The sequence below is a fragment of the Pelobates fuscus genome, chromosome 13, assembly GCF_036172605.1.
Source record: "Pelobates fuscus isolate aPelFus1 chromosome 13, aPelFus1.pri, whole genome shotgun sequence".
NCBI lineage: Eukaryota > Metazoa > Chordata > Amphibia > Anura > Pelobatidae > Pelobates > Pelobates fuscus.
Window position 1 is genome coordinate 81,745,760 of NC_086329.1, and position 14,083 is coordinate 81,759,842.

The 14,083-nt window shown below is 39.0% G+C and overlaps 2 protein-coding genes across 5 annotated transcripts in view; both read left to right on the forward strand.

Annotated features, from left to right (window-relative positions):
- Positions 1–11,029, forward strand: part of LOC134582358 (intelectin-1a-like) — a 48,345-nt gene extending 37,316 nt beyond the window's left edge. The window contains exons 1-7 of one of the 4 annotated variants that reach the window (XM_063438933.1): positions 3,454–3,532; positions 4,059–4,200; positions 5,201–5,448; positions 8,152–8,310; positions 9,214–9,334; positions 9,441–9,544; positions 10,874–11,029. In XM_063438933.1, coding sequence (XP_063295003.1) covers positions 4,065–4,200; positions 5,201–5,448; positions 8,152–8,310; positions 9,214–9,334; positions 9,441–9,544; positions 10,874–11,026 — 921 coding nt within the window. In that variant the 5' untranslated portion in view covers positions 3,454–3,532; positions 4,059–4,064 and the 3' untranslated portion in view covers positions 11,027–11,029. The other 3 variants (XM_063438932.1, XM_063438934.1, XM_063438935.1) reach the window with 3 other exon arrangements.
- Positions 1–14,083, forward strand: part of LOC134583131 (intelectin-1-like) — a 524,948-nt gene that overhangs the window by 338,586 nt on the left and 172,279 nt on the right. The gene's annotated exons all lie outside the window — the stretch shown is intronic.

Here is a 14,083-nt window from a genome sequence, read left to right on the forward strand (position 1 = left end):
GTAGTTTGTAATGAATGCAGGTTGTGAGAAGGAGTCAGTTGGGTCTTTTTTCTTTGTACTTAAGATCACTTCTCTTGGTAGATCAAGAGCTTGTTGAGATGCTTTATCCAGTAAATCTATAGGATACCCCTTGGCTGCAAATCTCTTTGTCTTCCATCTGTATCTTGGCTACGTTTTTTTCTGAGCAGTTGCGTCTAATTCTTCTATATTGGTTAAACTGTATATTATCCAGCCATGTCTTCCTATGGTAGCTGTTAGCCGGAATAAAGCTATTGCAGTCGACTGATTTCTTGAAAGTTTTTGTGTGGATCATATTTTCTTTTATATATATGTCTAGATCAAGGAACTCGACATGGTCATCAGACTGATTGAAAGTAAATTTTAGATGATATGGATTATGGTTCAGATATTCCTTGAATAGATTCAGCGAAGCTAAGTCCCCCTTCCATATAAAGATGACGTCATCTATGTATCTTTGCCAGAGGACCAGACTTGCGCCAAACTGGGATGGGGACCAGATGAATTCGTCCTCCCATTTTCCCATAAATAGGTTGGCATAGCTTGGCGCAAATCTGGTCCCCATAGCTGTACCTTCGATTTGGAGATAGAATTGATCGTTTGCCCAGAAGAAGTTATGGCTAAGAATAAAGAAGTAGTGTAGACAATGTAATAGAGCATCAGGAAATGCTAGCAGAATGCTTGGTCATACAGGGAGAGGTATTAGCAGTAGAAAGAGGGAAGTGTTCATGGCATTGTACAGAACACTGGTGAGACCTCACTTGGAGTACTGTACACAGTACTGGAAACCATATCTTTAGAAGGATAGTGATACTTTAGAGAGAGTTCAAAGAAGGGCTACTAAACTGGTTCATGGATTGCAGGATAAAACTTACCAGGAAAGGTTAAAGGATCTTAACATGTATAGCTTGGAGGAAAGACAAGACAGGGGGGATATGATAGAAACATTTAAAATATATAAAGGGAATCAACACAGTAATGGAGGAGACTATATTTAAAAGAAGAAAAACTGTCACGTTCTATGTTTCTATGTTTCTATGTTTCTACTTATTTTCCATTATCAAGCTATTCATTATTTTACACTTTGGTTTACTTTAACTTTTTAGCTTGCTATTTCCCTATTTGATATAGGTGTATTAGTATTTACACTTCTTCCTGTGGCAAGCAATAATCGCTAGACTTTATGGACTACCACATGCTCGGTCAGATACCAGCTGGTAGAATTATATATGTTCGTTAATATTACCTATTTCAGCCTGGGAACTTGTCCATTATATTTTATTTATAGTGGTCCAATATTTATACATTTCTCCATTGATAAGTCATGTCTATGTGATTGTCTATACGTTGGATTATAACTATACCTATGTTTAATAGATTGTAATATTTTCAACACATTAATACTTATGAATAGAATTCCTATTTAGGACATGCAGACTCAAATTTTATAATTACTAATAAAAGTTAAATTTTTAGGGCACTCACCTTTTCTACTAACTTCTTTAGTTTCAGGGTTAACCCCAATACAAGTACCCCTTAAGTTTCCTCTTTCTCGCATTACTTTTTCTTTTTTTTATATGTCCCAATATTTTGGGGGCTACCCCAATTAAAATAAAAATGTTTAAAAAACAGTGTTGGCTACCTCCTCCTCCTTCACCACCGCTTCCACCTACACTGCCACGGTCACTGCCTCCTCAACCTATGGGTCACTTAGTATAAACTATGTACATAATAGCAGAGGCTTGTGAAGGCCTTTTCTCCATGCATCAGGAGTTGAGCTCAGTTTGAACAATGAATGAGAATAACCTGCACTCCAACCCTCTCTCAAATGGATAATTCTGGTGATCCTCCTGACATTCATGCTTTAGATTTTGATTTATGTTCTTCCAAAGCTATAATCAAAGATTCCATCAAGTGCTATTTTATGGCTCAGCTGTATTTTTAATTTGTATGTTATTTTCATTGATTTCCCTATCCACATTTGTTTGCAAGGCACTTGTCCTACTCTTACCCCCATTTACTTCCTTTCGCAGCCCTCTAGCCCTTTCCAGGAATTTTTTAGAGGCATTTTTGTGGCCAAAAGTTCGGGTCCGCATTGACTTCAATGGGGTTCGGGGGCAAATTCTGGGTCAAGTTCGATCACGAACACGGACTTTTTTTTTCAAGTTCGGCCGAACCCGCCGGACCCGAACATCCAGGTGTCCGCTCAACTCTAATAATGAATCAAAAGTATTGGTTGAGACAAACCCGAATTTACAAACGAATCATTCTTTGTCTAGTGTCCTCAAGAAATTGTGGTTCTGAATCACCCTGGTGCTAATTTATTTATGATTACGGTATCTCTCTGAGTCACACGGTGCAATGTATCTAAAGCACTGACATAGCAAACTGCTACTGTTAACCTCTAAAGAGCAACAATGTATCTGAGGAGGTTGTAACACAAAGAGATAACCTCAATTATGTAGCGCTATGAGAAGTCCTGTTTTTTTTATACTCTTATGGAGGACGTGAAAAGTGCTGCCCTTGATGACTTTGAAAATCACTGTTTTGGCATGGCAGCACTTTTCACACTGCACATCAGTTTGCTAAACGTTTGTATTCTCCCATTCATTTAAAAAACACTTCATACTGCTGTGCAGGGTTTGAAAAGTGCTGCCCTTGATTTTTAAAACCGTTGTAGTATTGGGCAGCAATTGACAGCTGTTTAAAGGATTTTATTGTCCCCTTTCTTTAAAAATTGGAGAACATAGAAACATTGAGACACAGACATGAATATGTAATAGTTCTTTTTTGTTTTATTCAAAAGGGTTACACCCAGTTATAAACATGTTTATTATTTTGACAATCTTTATTTAGGATTTTTATATTTTACACAGAGCAAATAGATATACAGTATAATGCAGTATTGGAAGAGTAAATGAGTTTGAGATACATGGGTTTTTGTTAGCATAGACAAACAATCAACATTAGGCAACTAGGTCTTTATCCTCAACATATTAGGAGTTATCAAGCAGCTGTATAAAGTTGACAGCAAGTACCGTTGATGTTGGGGAAAACAGGTCCGGTGTTTCTACTTTTGTATATATGTCGCCCAGACCAGTTATGCCTCTCTTACTCATCAACCTTGAGACCATTTGTGGCTATCGTAAGAGTTGCCGTGTTTCCATGTCAGAGTACTAGCCCGAATGAAGAGTTGGGGATTGGAGGGGGGGTTATGGGAGAGGGAAGTTAACAGAGAAGGAGAAAGATGAAGAAGAAGAATGAAACAAGGAAGAGGAGAAAGAGCAAGAAAAAAAAAGGGGAGGGGGTTATAAACATGTTTATTCACGGTTGATCGATTGAGTTCCACTTCCCTATAAGATAATAAAGAAAAACATTTCCAAGGTATGTTGACTGACTGGTTTAGGAAGTGTATCCCACTATAAAGAGGAGTCAAGAGCCTGCATTAACACCGGATTCTGTTTAAGAATTGGGTGGCATTGGACTCACACTCTGCTTTAACACCAGATCCTGTGTAAGTATTGGGTGGCATTGGACTCACACTCTGCTTTAACACCAGATCCTGTGTAAGTATTGGGTGGCATTGGACTCACACTCTGCTTTAACACCAGATCCTGTGTAAGTATTGGGTGGCATTGGGCTCACACTCTGCTTTAACACCAGATCCTGTGTAAGTATTGGGTGGCATTGGGCTCACACTCTGCTTTAACACCAGATCCTGTGTAAGAATTGGGTGGCATTGGTATCACACTCTGCTTTAAGACCAGACTCTATGTAAGAATTGGGTGGACTCACACTCTACTTTAACACCAGACCCTGTGTAAGAATTGAGTGGCATTGGGCTCATACTTTGGGTAGAATTCTATTTGCAGTCATTCCTATGATGAAATGTTTAGTACAATTATCATTTTAAATGCATGCATGGTATTTGCATAATGTGTTTAGTATTTAGTATGAATACAAAATATTGTAATTAGTAATATGGAATTATGTGATCTGTTTAAGAATGTTTCTATGATCTGTTATTTGTTTCACTCTAGCCAAAGATGTTGCAGTACAGTCTGTTAGTGCTGGCCCTTGTATTTACCAGTGGTCATGCTGGCAATGACTCCCCCGCTGGAAGCTTTGAGAGGTGGTACAGAAGCTGCAAGGACATCAAGAGAATAGATAGCTCTGCAACAGGTGAGTCCAAGATTCCAATAGCCAAGTTGGCGTTCGTGCAGTCTGGCTATACGGGTAGTGGAAATGGTGATGGAGATTAACACAGAGTTGTCTTGAGACACATATAAAATCAGGAATTAATAGCACTTAGAAAAATGTATTATTGGAAACAAATATATAATATGCTGTTAGAATATAGATTTATTCAATCATAGATGTGCTGTTTCAGTCATACTTATTCCATTAAGCACAATTCTCCATCCTGCAGTTTGCAATAATTAAAGTCACCAGCAGAGGTCTCATTGCTCTTAGAATGTATTTGTGCTAAATATCACATATTTCTTCTAACTAGTTAACAGTTCCATTTTTGATGTTAGTACTGGCATCAAAAATAGAGAGAGCTAGTCCTGGACAGACATAAAGTTGAAAGCAAAAATGTCCGTTACCTTGTTTCCTTGTTTACCCTGACTTACACCAACATGTTTTCTCCAGGAGAAAAAGTAAAGGCACAGGCAGGACACAAGTAGTAAGATAAAGCACCCGAAGAGCATTGGTGACTGCAATTATGATAAAGTTTATTTTGCTTAAGAAATGGGTGTGACTGAAATAGTACATCTATGAGACTGACTTGAATTTATATATATATTTGTGGTCGGTAACATCCAAGCCGTGAAAAACCTTGAGATTGGAGCAAGTCGGTGTGGGTGTGCCGAAACTGACGTAAGGGTAGGCATGTAATAAAGAGGGCAAAAAGGAATGCAGAAAAAACACACTTTATTGCTTAACAGTTATAATACAAGATTCTTGAATGCTTTCCTCATTTCTTTCTCTGGATGTGGCATGTACCTATGGTATACTGTGGATTTCCAACGTCCAAATGCTCTACCATGGTATGAATTGAACAGTCATGTTTATGTCTTCTGTTTTGCTCCATCTTATATGAGGCCCTATTAAGTCCCTATTGGTCATTATAGCGACCTCTGTTTACTAGATTAAATTGATTATCTTGTCATTATCACAGATGGAATTTATACTCTGACAACCAAAAATGGAATGCAGTATCAGACCTTCTGTGACATGACCACCAATGGAGGAGGGTGGACATTGGTGGCCAGTATCCATGAAAACAATATATATGGAAAGTGCACAGCAGGAGATCGCTGGTCCAGTCAGCAGGGAAATGCCATTAACTACCCTGAGGGAGATGCCAACTGGGCAAACTATGCCGTGTTCGGGGATGCTTTAGGAGCAACCAGTGATGACTACAAGGTACTAAACACTATATGAGTGGTTTTGTGATAAGCAGTTTAGCAATAATGAAAATGAATAGTCACATCTAATAGGGTTTTAATCATGGTATTGTTATCTTAAAGGACCACTATAGTACCAGGAAATCAAACTAGTTTTCCTGGCACTATAAGGTCTTTAGCCCCCCCACCCTCATGGCCCTCTTCCGCTTGGCTGAAGGGGTTAGAGCTGGGCTCGGCGCTGGGGAACTCTCCTCCTCTTGCCGAGAACTCTCCTCCTCCTGCCGATGTCAGTGACGAATGCGTGCGCATTCAAACTGCCTCCTATGGACGTCCAGCATCTTCTCACTGTGATTTTTACAGTGAGAAGCGTGGAAGCGCCTCTAGCAGCTGTCAGTGAGACAGCCACTAGAGGCTGGATTAACCCTCAGTGAAACATAGCCGTTTCATTTTCAGCTGCAGGGTTAAAACTAGAGGGACCTGGTACCCAGTACACTTCATTCAGCTGAAGTGGTCTGGGTGCCTATAGTGGTCCTTTAAGGTTTGAATTTAGAATGCAAAGCTTTGGTCTTTGGGCACATTATCTGATCACAGATTTGATATATAGATCACCGCTGCAGTGTCATTGCTCAATTCTGCTGTTTAGTACTTAAAGCACTTTGTTTACATAGCTCTGGTCAACTCCCTTGGCTGTGACTCACACAGCCTCCATGAAAATGGTTTAATTTTTACAGCACAGTGTGTTCACTATAGCAGTTTAAATCTCCTGTTATGTAAATCTAATTTTAATTACATACAGCACGGTGCTACAGGCTCAATCTGGCAATTAACAGTTCAGGAAGAACACATGGCTCTATGTACAATAAGGGGCATTTACAAATTAGACCTTTTTTAATTTAGAAAATGTGTAGGGGTGTTTTGTTAATCACAGCCATGGAAGACGTGGCTATGTCTGCTCACATAAAGTGATTTAACTCTTACATGTTTTGGTGCTTGGAGAGTCATTTTACTCTTGAGACACTTGCCCACATATATGTTTTTAATCTAACCTTAAAATGCATATCTTTATAAGATTCTTCTAAAAAAAAAAAAACTTAATTTGAATTTGAGAAAAGTAATGAATGCTAATATATGAAAAGGGTGTTTCAGTCCTAATTAGGCAAGTCTCAAAGAATATGCTAAGAAAGCACTAGTTAAAACTTTACTTTTATTCATAAATATTCTTACAAATTGTAGAATACCGGGAAATCCTAATGGATACAAAAAGAGGACATTCTATTACCATTACATAATCAGTGTGAAATAGTATGTAGTAATGCTGTAGTTCCCAACCTTTTTTCAATTGTGTACTCATTGTAGAGCATTTCCATAAATTGTACCCTTCATATTATCCAAATATTTGTAATTAATATAGTTACTCTTATTTCAAATTTATACATTTTATCTCTGCCCCATCTCCCCTTTTGCTCTGGCTTAGGCTCCCCAGCTTCTCCACAGCCCCTCCGTGCTTCCCCTCTTCCCCAGACTCTCTATGATTCCCCTCTGCCCCAGACTCTCCTTGCTTCTCCTTTGCCCCAGGCTCCTCGTATGTCTCTGGTGCTTACCCATGCTCACCCTGCTTCTCCCTTTCCCCAGGGTTCCCCTAGCTTCTCCAGGCTCCCCCTGTTTCTCCTCTGCCCCAGGTATATTTCTACACATACACACACTGACACACATGCAGGTCCACAGACACACAGATATAAACACTGACACACATACACGTATAAAGACACACTAATACAAATGCAGATAAACAGATACAAACACTGACTCATACAGATACACTGACACACATACAGATACACTGACAAACAGATACAAACACTGTCACAAATACAGAGACCCACATTGACACACATACAAATGCACAGGTAACAAGATACACACACACAAAACACACATACCGGTCAAAATTTTAGACGTGCTTATGTTTCCTACCTTTAGGATATAGAAGGATGGCTTCTGTTGGCTTGTGATGTTGGGAGTTAGGGGCTTGCACAGCCGATTTGCCCCTTCCCCTCTGCCTTCTCCTCTCTGTGTCTTCCACACGGTGCTCTGTGCTAGCCGAGAGCAGGTGACCAGCTCTCACTTCCTCCCAGCGGGGACCCAGTTGAGCTATCAAAGCTCTGCAGCGCACAACTGGGACCCTCATGGCACATGTCCATCAGGTGGCCCTAAACTGTGAACCGCCATTAAAGATTTTTTTGTGTATACCCCTGTGAGAACTGGTTCGTACCCCCAGAGGTATGCATACCATAGGTTGAGAATCACTGTAAGACAAAATAATTCTGACATTAGAAAAGTAATAAATAAATGCGTAGCAAAAGCTATTAGCTGGCGAACCACAATGAGAGGAAGGAGGAAAAGCAGGAGTCCCTATTAGTTTTTTTTGTTTTAATTTAGTGTGCATACTGATACATGATTCTTTGTATAGCATATTGTTATAAGATTTATGTACACTTGATATACATTACCAGATAGAGTTTTTTAATCTAATCGTGGTTTAATTGATTTCGATGCAGTATTATATGGGGTATTTTCATATCCAAGGGTCTCCAGGGCTTGCCATTTTTACATATTTAGATGTGATAGATTATTCTGTAACGTTTTATCCTGTATCTGTCATACTGCGAGTTAGTTGCAGAATAAAGGTACACTGATTTAATTAAATAACTCCTATTTCCAGAATCAGGGATATTACGACATTTCCGCCAAGGATTTGGGTTTGTGGCATGTGCCTAACCTGACCCCACTTTCTCAATGGAGGAACGCTGCTCTGCTGAGATATCGCACAGAAACTGGTTTCCTCACCTCAGAAGGAGGAAATCTTCTCAACTTGTACAAGGTACAGTATTTCTCCAAAATCCAGTAGGGATATGACCAATGTTTACATCCAGTTACATGTCTAACATGTATTAAAAGATCAACATATTAACTTTGTAAAACAAGTGCTGGATATCAGGCTTGAGCAGATAAGATATATAATTTCACAAAAGGCACAGACTTTTAGGGCTATTTACTAATAGAAGAATTGCTAGAAATGTAAACTAAATTTAAAGTGAATTGGAAAGAATCTCCAAGTATCCAAGTAAGCTATGCTTCTATCTCAGCTATTTTGGTCTAAAATTTGAAAATTCACTTTGAATTCCTGACAATTCCCACATTAGTAAATAGCCCTGTTTTAATGCCAGCCTTATTTCCTTAAATATCATTCAATGCATAGCATGCAATTTCCAACTGGTGCTCAAGTCATTCATGATATGACAGGACTTAACAGATAAATGTGCAATGTGCAATGATCATTTAATGACAAGGTTGTTGACCAAAGTGTAAATTGTCAGAAATTCAAAGTGAATATGAATGTTTAGGAGAAAATAGCCAAAATAAAAACATAACAACTTTTCCATTGTGACTGTTTTGGCCTAAAAAAAAAATGAGAATTGTGAGACTTCAGGAAAGGATATTTCACCTACTGAATCAGGAAGGTTTATAGGATTTAGCAGTTTGTTGATCCCGAAGGAGCCTGATCCTGAAGGAGAGCTCTGATAGCATTTACAGACTCAAAAATATCTATTCTTCTTTCATTTCTGGTGCACAATTGAAAATTGTGATGGGATGAAACCCAGTGGTTGTTCTTCAACCTATATGTAAATGTTGCTTTATTTCTCATCTAGAGATAAGATAGTTAACACTTATGTAGATTTATTTTCTATTCTGTTTACCTGCCTTTTTATCTCTTTGTCCTTAGAAATATCCAGTGAGGTATAATGCTGGGGCATGCCTGATCAACAATGGACCTGCTGTGCCAATTGTGTACGATTACGGAAATGCTGAAAAGACAGCCAGTTACTACTCTCCAAATGGGAGAGGTAAGTATAGATAGAGAGAGAGAGAGAGAGAGAGAGAGAGATTTAGACAGTAAATGAAAATTACCAGGTCTGCTTACACAATGTCCTCATATGTCCCATTCTACAGCTGAGTTCACTGCAGGCTTTGTCCAGTTTCGAGTTTTTAACAATGAAAGAGCATCACAGGCTCTGTGTCCAGGAATGAAGGTGACGGGATGCAACACAGAACATGTACGTATGGCCAGTCTCTGCCTCTTGTAAAGCATTTACACTAGTAATGTGTGTTTGAAGCTGTCACATGCACAAATAGTACAGGTCAGAACTTGGGTAGGACATATCCCAAGCTGTCACAGCCTATCCTAATTTGGAAGCCATGATTGAGAGGCTCTCACATTACATTCTCTGTGAGCCAGGAATAGTATTACTGCTATTAGTAAGGGTTAATAAGTGGGTAGCTGTTTCGAAAAATTCCCCTCAATGTGTCATTAAAGGTTTTGTCTAAAGCAGCAAGGTGAATTGATAGTGTGGGAATCACCTAAGAGGTTTTGCCTTGACGTGACAGGTGAGCTTACACATTAATGGACATTGGATTGGCCCTAAAACACCTCCAGTTATTTAAATGTGCATAGGGATTTGGGATAGCGAACACAAGTAACTTTTATTTGGTTCTTATTGTATGTATTGGAGCTGATGTGTACTATAGTCATTGCTGCCGCCGAGGAGTAGTAGGAGTTTGAGTGAAGGCCTTCATTTTGTATAATAGTATTATTGCTGCTGAGCAACCAAAGACAGAAGTGCGCTCTGTGCAGCAGGCAGAATTACTGATAGTTATATTCTGCCGCCTGCTGCCTGTCTATGAATGCAGAACGTCAAGAGGCTTCACAAAACGTTACATCAAGGACATCATGGAACCGCCCTCATTCTCTCATGGTAAAAAAGTAAGAAAACGAAAAGAGAATACAATTATGAATTGTGGATAAGCTTGTGTGATGTGTATTAGTGTCTGTATATGTCTGTGTGAGTGATAGTGTGTGTGTATGAACACTCATGTCCATCCGTGTGCTAGACTCCTATGTGCATGTACATTTGTGTGCTTGGCTGTCTGTGTGTGTGTTCATATGTATGTTTTTGTTGCTAAATAGGTTAGATGTGAGAAACAAACTATTCATGGACTCTGTATGTGTGAGTTAAATAAAATGTGTGAATGCTTCTTTGTGTTTGTAACTAGTTATGTAAGCAGGGCTGCCATCAGGATGGTAAGTCACTACTCCAGTGAGGGGCCAGCTTGAGGAAGAAATCCATCTAGAGCACTTTCATGCTATGTGGGCAATTGAAGAGATATTTCTATTTTCTCACCTTGACCACATTACCAGAGTCCCCACAGAGCTGACACATTATTACGTTTATGTTCCCTGTCAAGTTCATTAGAAAGCAATTGAGTTGGAAACACTGCTCTGGGATATAAAATTACTCATAATGTTAGTCCATTGCGAAATATGCCATTTTCCCTGCCATACCACCTATAAGCATGTTCTCAGTCTGCAATCTTATTCCTTGTAGCACTGTATCGGAGGAGGTGGCTTCTTCCCAGAGGGGAACCCCGTCCAATGTGGAGATTTTGCTTCCTATGACTGGAACGGGTATGGGACACACATAGGATCGAGTGCCAGCAAGGAGATAACGGAGGCAGCTGTCCTACTCTTTTATCGCTAATTGAAATAAAGGACTACTCTTGACTGCTTTCCCTTTACACTACAGAACTTCTTGGATTTGATCCCGACTTAAAATACGGTTTCTGATTAATGGACCTTCTCTTTAACCCCTTAAGGACCAAACTTCTGGAATAAAAGGGAATCATGACATGTCACACATGTCATGTGTCCTTAAGGGGTTAAGGTGAACTGCAGGTTTCTACGTAGCTGAAGAAGCTTAATCTTTAATTTTGTCATATATGATTTCTTTTATACATTTTCTTGCTGCAATTATACTTCTATACTGGAAAATAAAGCAGAGAAAGTATACTTACTGTATAATGTGTGCTGAGATTTCTTCTCATTTGCCTCCCATAAAAATGAAAGGTAAAGGCGTTTACGTGAAACGTTTACACCATACACATTATCATTTAATTGATCTTACAATGTATGAATAGGACATTCAAAGCATAGCATCTACACATAAATGTTTCCTACCAAATTCATGGTATTTAGCTCACGATAGGAAAAATAACTGTACTAACCAGTTATATAAAGTCTTGAAAATATAATTCAAACAATTTGAACTTGATGGTAGAATGGATCCAACATGTTTACTAGAGAACCCTTGTAAAAAAACGTTATTTATAAATCATCATTTAAAGTCACAAGTGCTCGTTGCATAAATAAAACATAACAGCATAAAATCTTCACAAGAATATCTGATTCAATCCAAGTATACATGTTTATGTTTACTGTAAAGGAACAGTAGTCAGGGCAGGGCGGTCTGTTTATGCAAACTCCCTGACTCTGAAACTGATACACCAAAAAGACACTCCAGTAATGTCTTGGAGCTTAACCCCTATTTGTACCAGAAAAATGATAACTACCTAGTTCCAGAGCAAAAGTTCTGTATGTAGGTGTTAGCTGGAAGATAACAAAAGATGAAGTTATATATGCTCTTTAGTGAGACACTAGTCACCACAAGTATAAGTGGTCAGAAAAAGAATCCAAAGCCAATTGGCTATACCTCTAGCTACTCAGATTTATTTATTGTATATAAAAAGGATTTATATTCCTCCGATTATCTTAATCTCAGACTTTATTGTGTGATGTCTATATCAGGGGATGGATTTTCTTAAATCAAACTGAGTAGTTGTCTAGGATACAGGGAGCAGATGGCTAATATCAGTGACTCTATAGAACAGTGCTATAGAACTAGTAGAAGGTTGTGTGTAAATACAAGCAGTTGCAATCTCTCTTCTCCTAATTATTGTTAATGGAATTCAGTATAGGAATCCCTTATTAAATGGAGCAAATGAGCCAGATGGCTGTTAAGACTCAGCTTCTGTATAGTCACAGTATTGCAATATTTTAACAAAAAGGAGAGAACATAGAAAAGATACTTACAGGTGACACTCGAAAAATTAGAATATAGTGCAAAAGTTAATTTATTTCAGTAATGCAACGTAAAAGGGGAAACTAATATATCAGATAGACACATTACATGCAAAGCAAGATAGTTCAAGCCGTGATTTGTCATAAGTGCGATGATTATGGCTTACAGCTCATCAAAACCCCAAATCCACAATCTCAGTAAATTCGAATATTACATGCAATCAATAAAACAAGGACTGTACATAGAACAATATCGGACCTCTGAAAATTAAAGATTATGCTAGCTTTAGTGTACTAATAATCTTAATTTTTATAATGACAGGACAGCATACCTCTCTTTACTAACTCCAAACAGCAGCAAAGAAGCACATAGAAAAAAGAACCAATCACAGGAGTGCAGGATGTACATAAGGCAGCGTGACCTCATCATTTCCTCTTTCAGAAAGCGACAACAAGCAGAAGTAAATATATAGCGAGAAATAAAACCAATAATAGCTCCAAGGTCCCTCGTGCGAAGGAGCAAACTTCCAACGAATTCTATACGAACAACGAAATGGAGTTTAGGGTTGAGTCAAATCCGAAGGATAAAATTCCTGATAGTTTCACGTGAACTGCCAATTGTCTTCATAGACGAGTCGTACTGAAAAGAGAATGTGCGACAGGTTTAGACCTAGTCATGAACATGTAACTCCAATTAACGTAACATACATAACATCCCATTGGATAAAATAGTAACTATAATCTGATAACTGAGTAACTGTAATGTAAACTCTAATGAGGACTCCAGATTAATGGAATTACGAACATAAAGTATAAGCGCAAACGTGAGAGGCAAACCTACCTTAGCCCCTGATATATATTTAAAGCAAACGAATAGAAAGGGTGGGTAGCGAAGCAGGGGGGAAAATACTCGCCTCCTGTCATTTTTAAAATTACGATTATTAGCACACTAAAGCTAGCATAATCTTCAATTTCAAAACATGACAGGAGGCTTCGTGTTTTGCATTTTTAATGCTGAGAAAAAAAATATAGAACTAAATAAGAGTCCTAAGGTGCGTCGAGAGACCCAGCATTTCGGCGTTGTGAGGAGGTCTTCCCCATTGAACGCCCGCACATACGCTATCTAACGGGAAACTATACTAGACCAAGTCTGACAGTCGGTCGGCAGGATGTCTAGTCCCGTAGAGGGTAAGGAGAACAACCTCCCCAACCCATAAGCTGTTTGGGTATGTCCTTCGGTAGTTGGTATCCCAGAGGATCCTCATCCATTGGGAGTCCTCAGGTCGGGATACGGGATGTAGTTCCGTCTCCATCCTCAAATAAGTGATCAAGATGTAGGACCGAAAACCGGACAGGCTGGGAACGTCCAGATGTAGGGGTAGGGTCATCGCATCCCTGGGGTCCCAGATTCCCATGAGGTCCCCGGCAGCCTGCGATCATCCGCTGACCTGCCCAAAAAAAAAAAAAAGCGGGTCCAGGTCTCCAGGTAGCCGACCCTCCTGGGATAGAAGATGTGAGTTCCCTACGGCTTCTTGAGAAATTTTTGGATATGAATGTAGCTGGAGGAGACTCAATCCATTAAAATTAAAAAAGACTTCATGGAAAAGGGGTATGAAGAAACCTCCCTTCTAAACACTATAAAAGAAGTAAAAACTATGGAGAGATCTTCTTTACTAAAAAA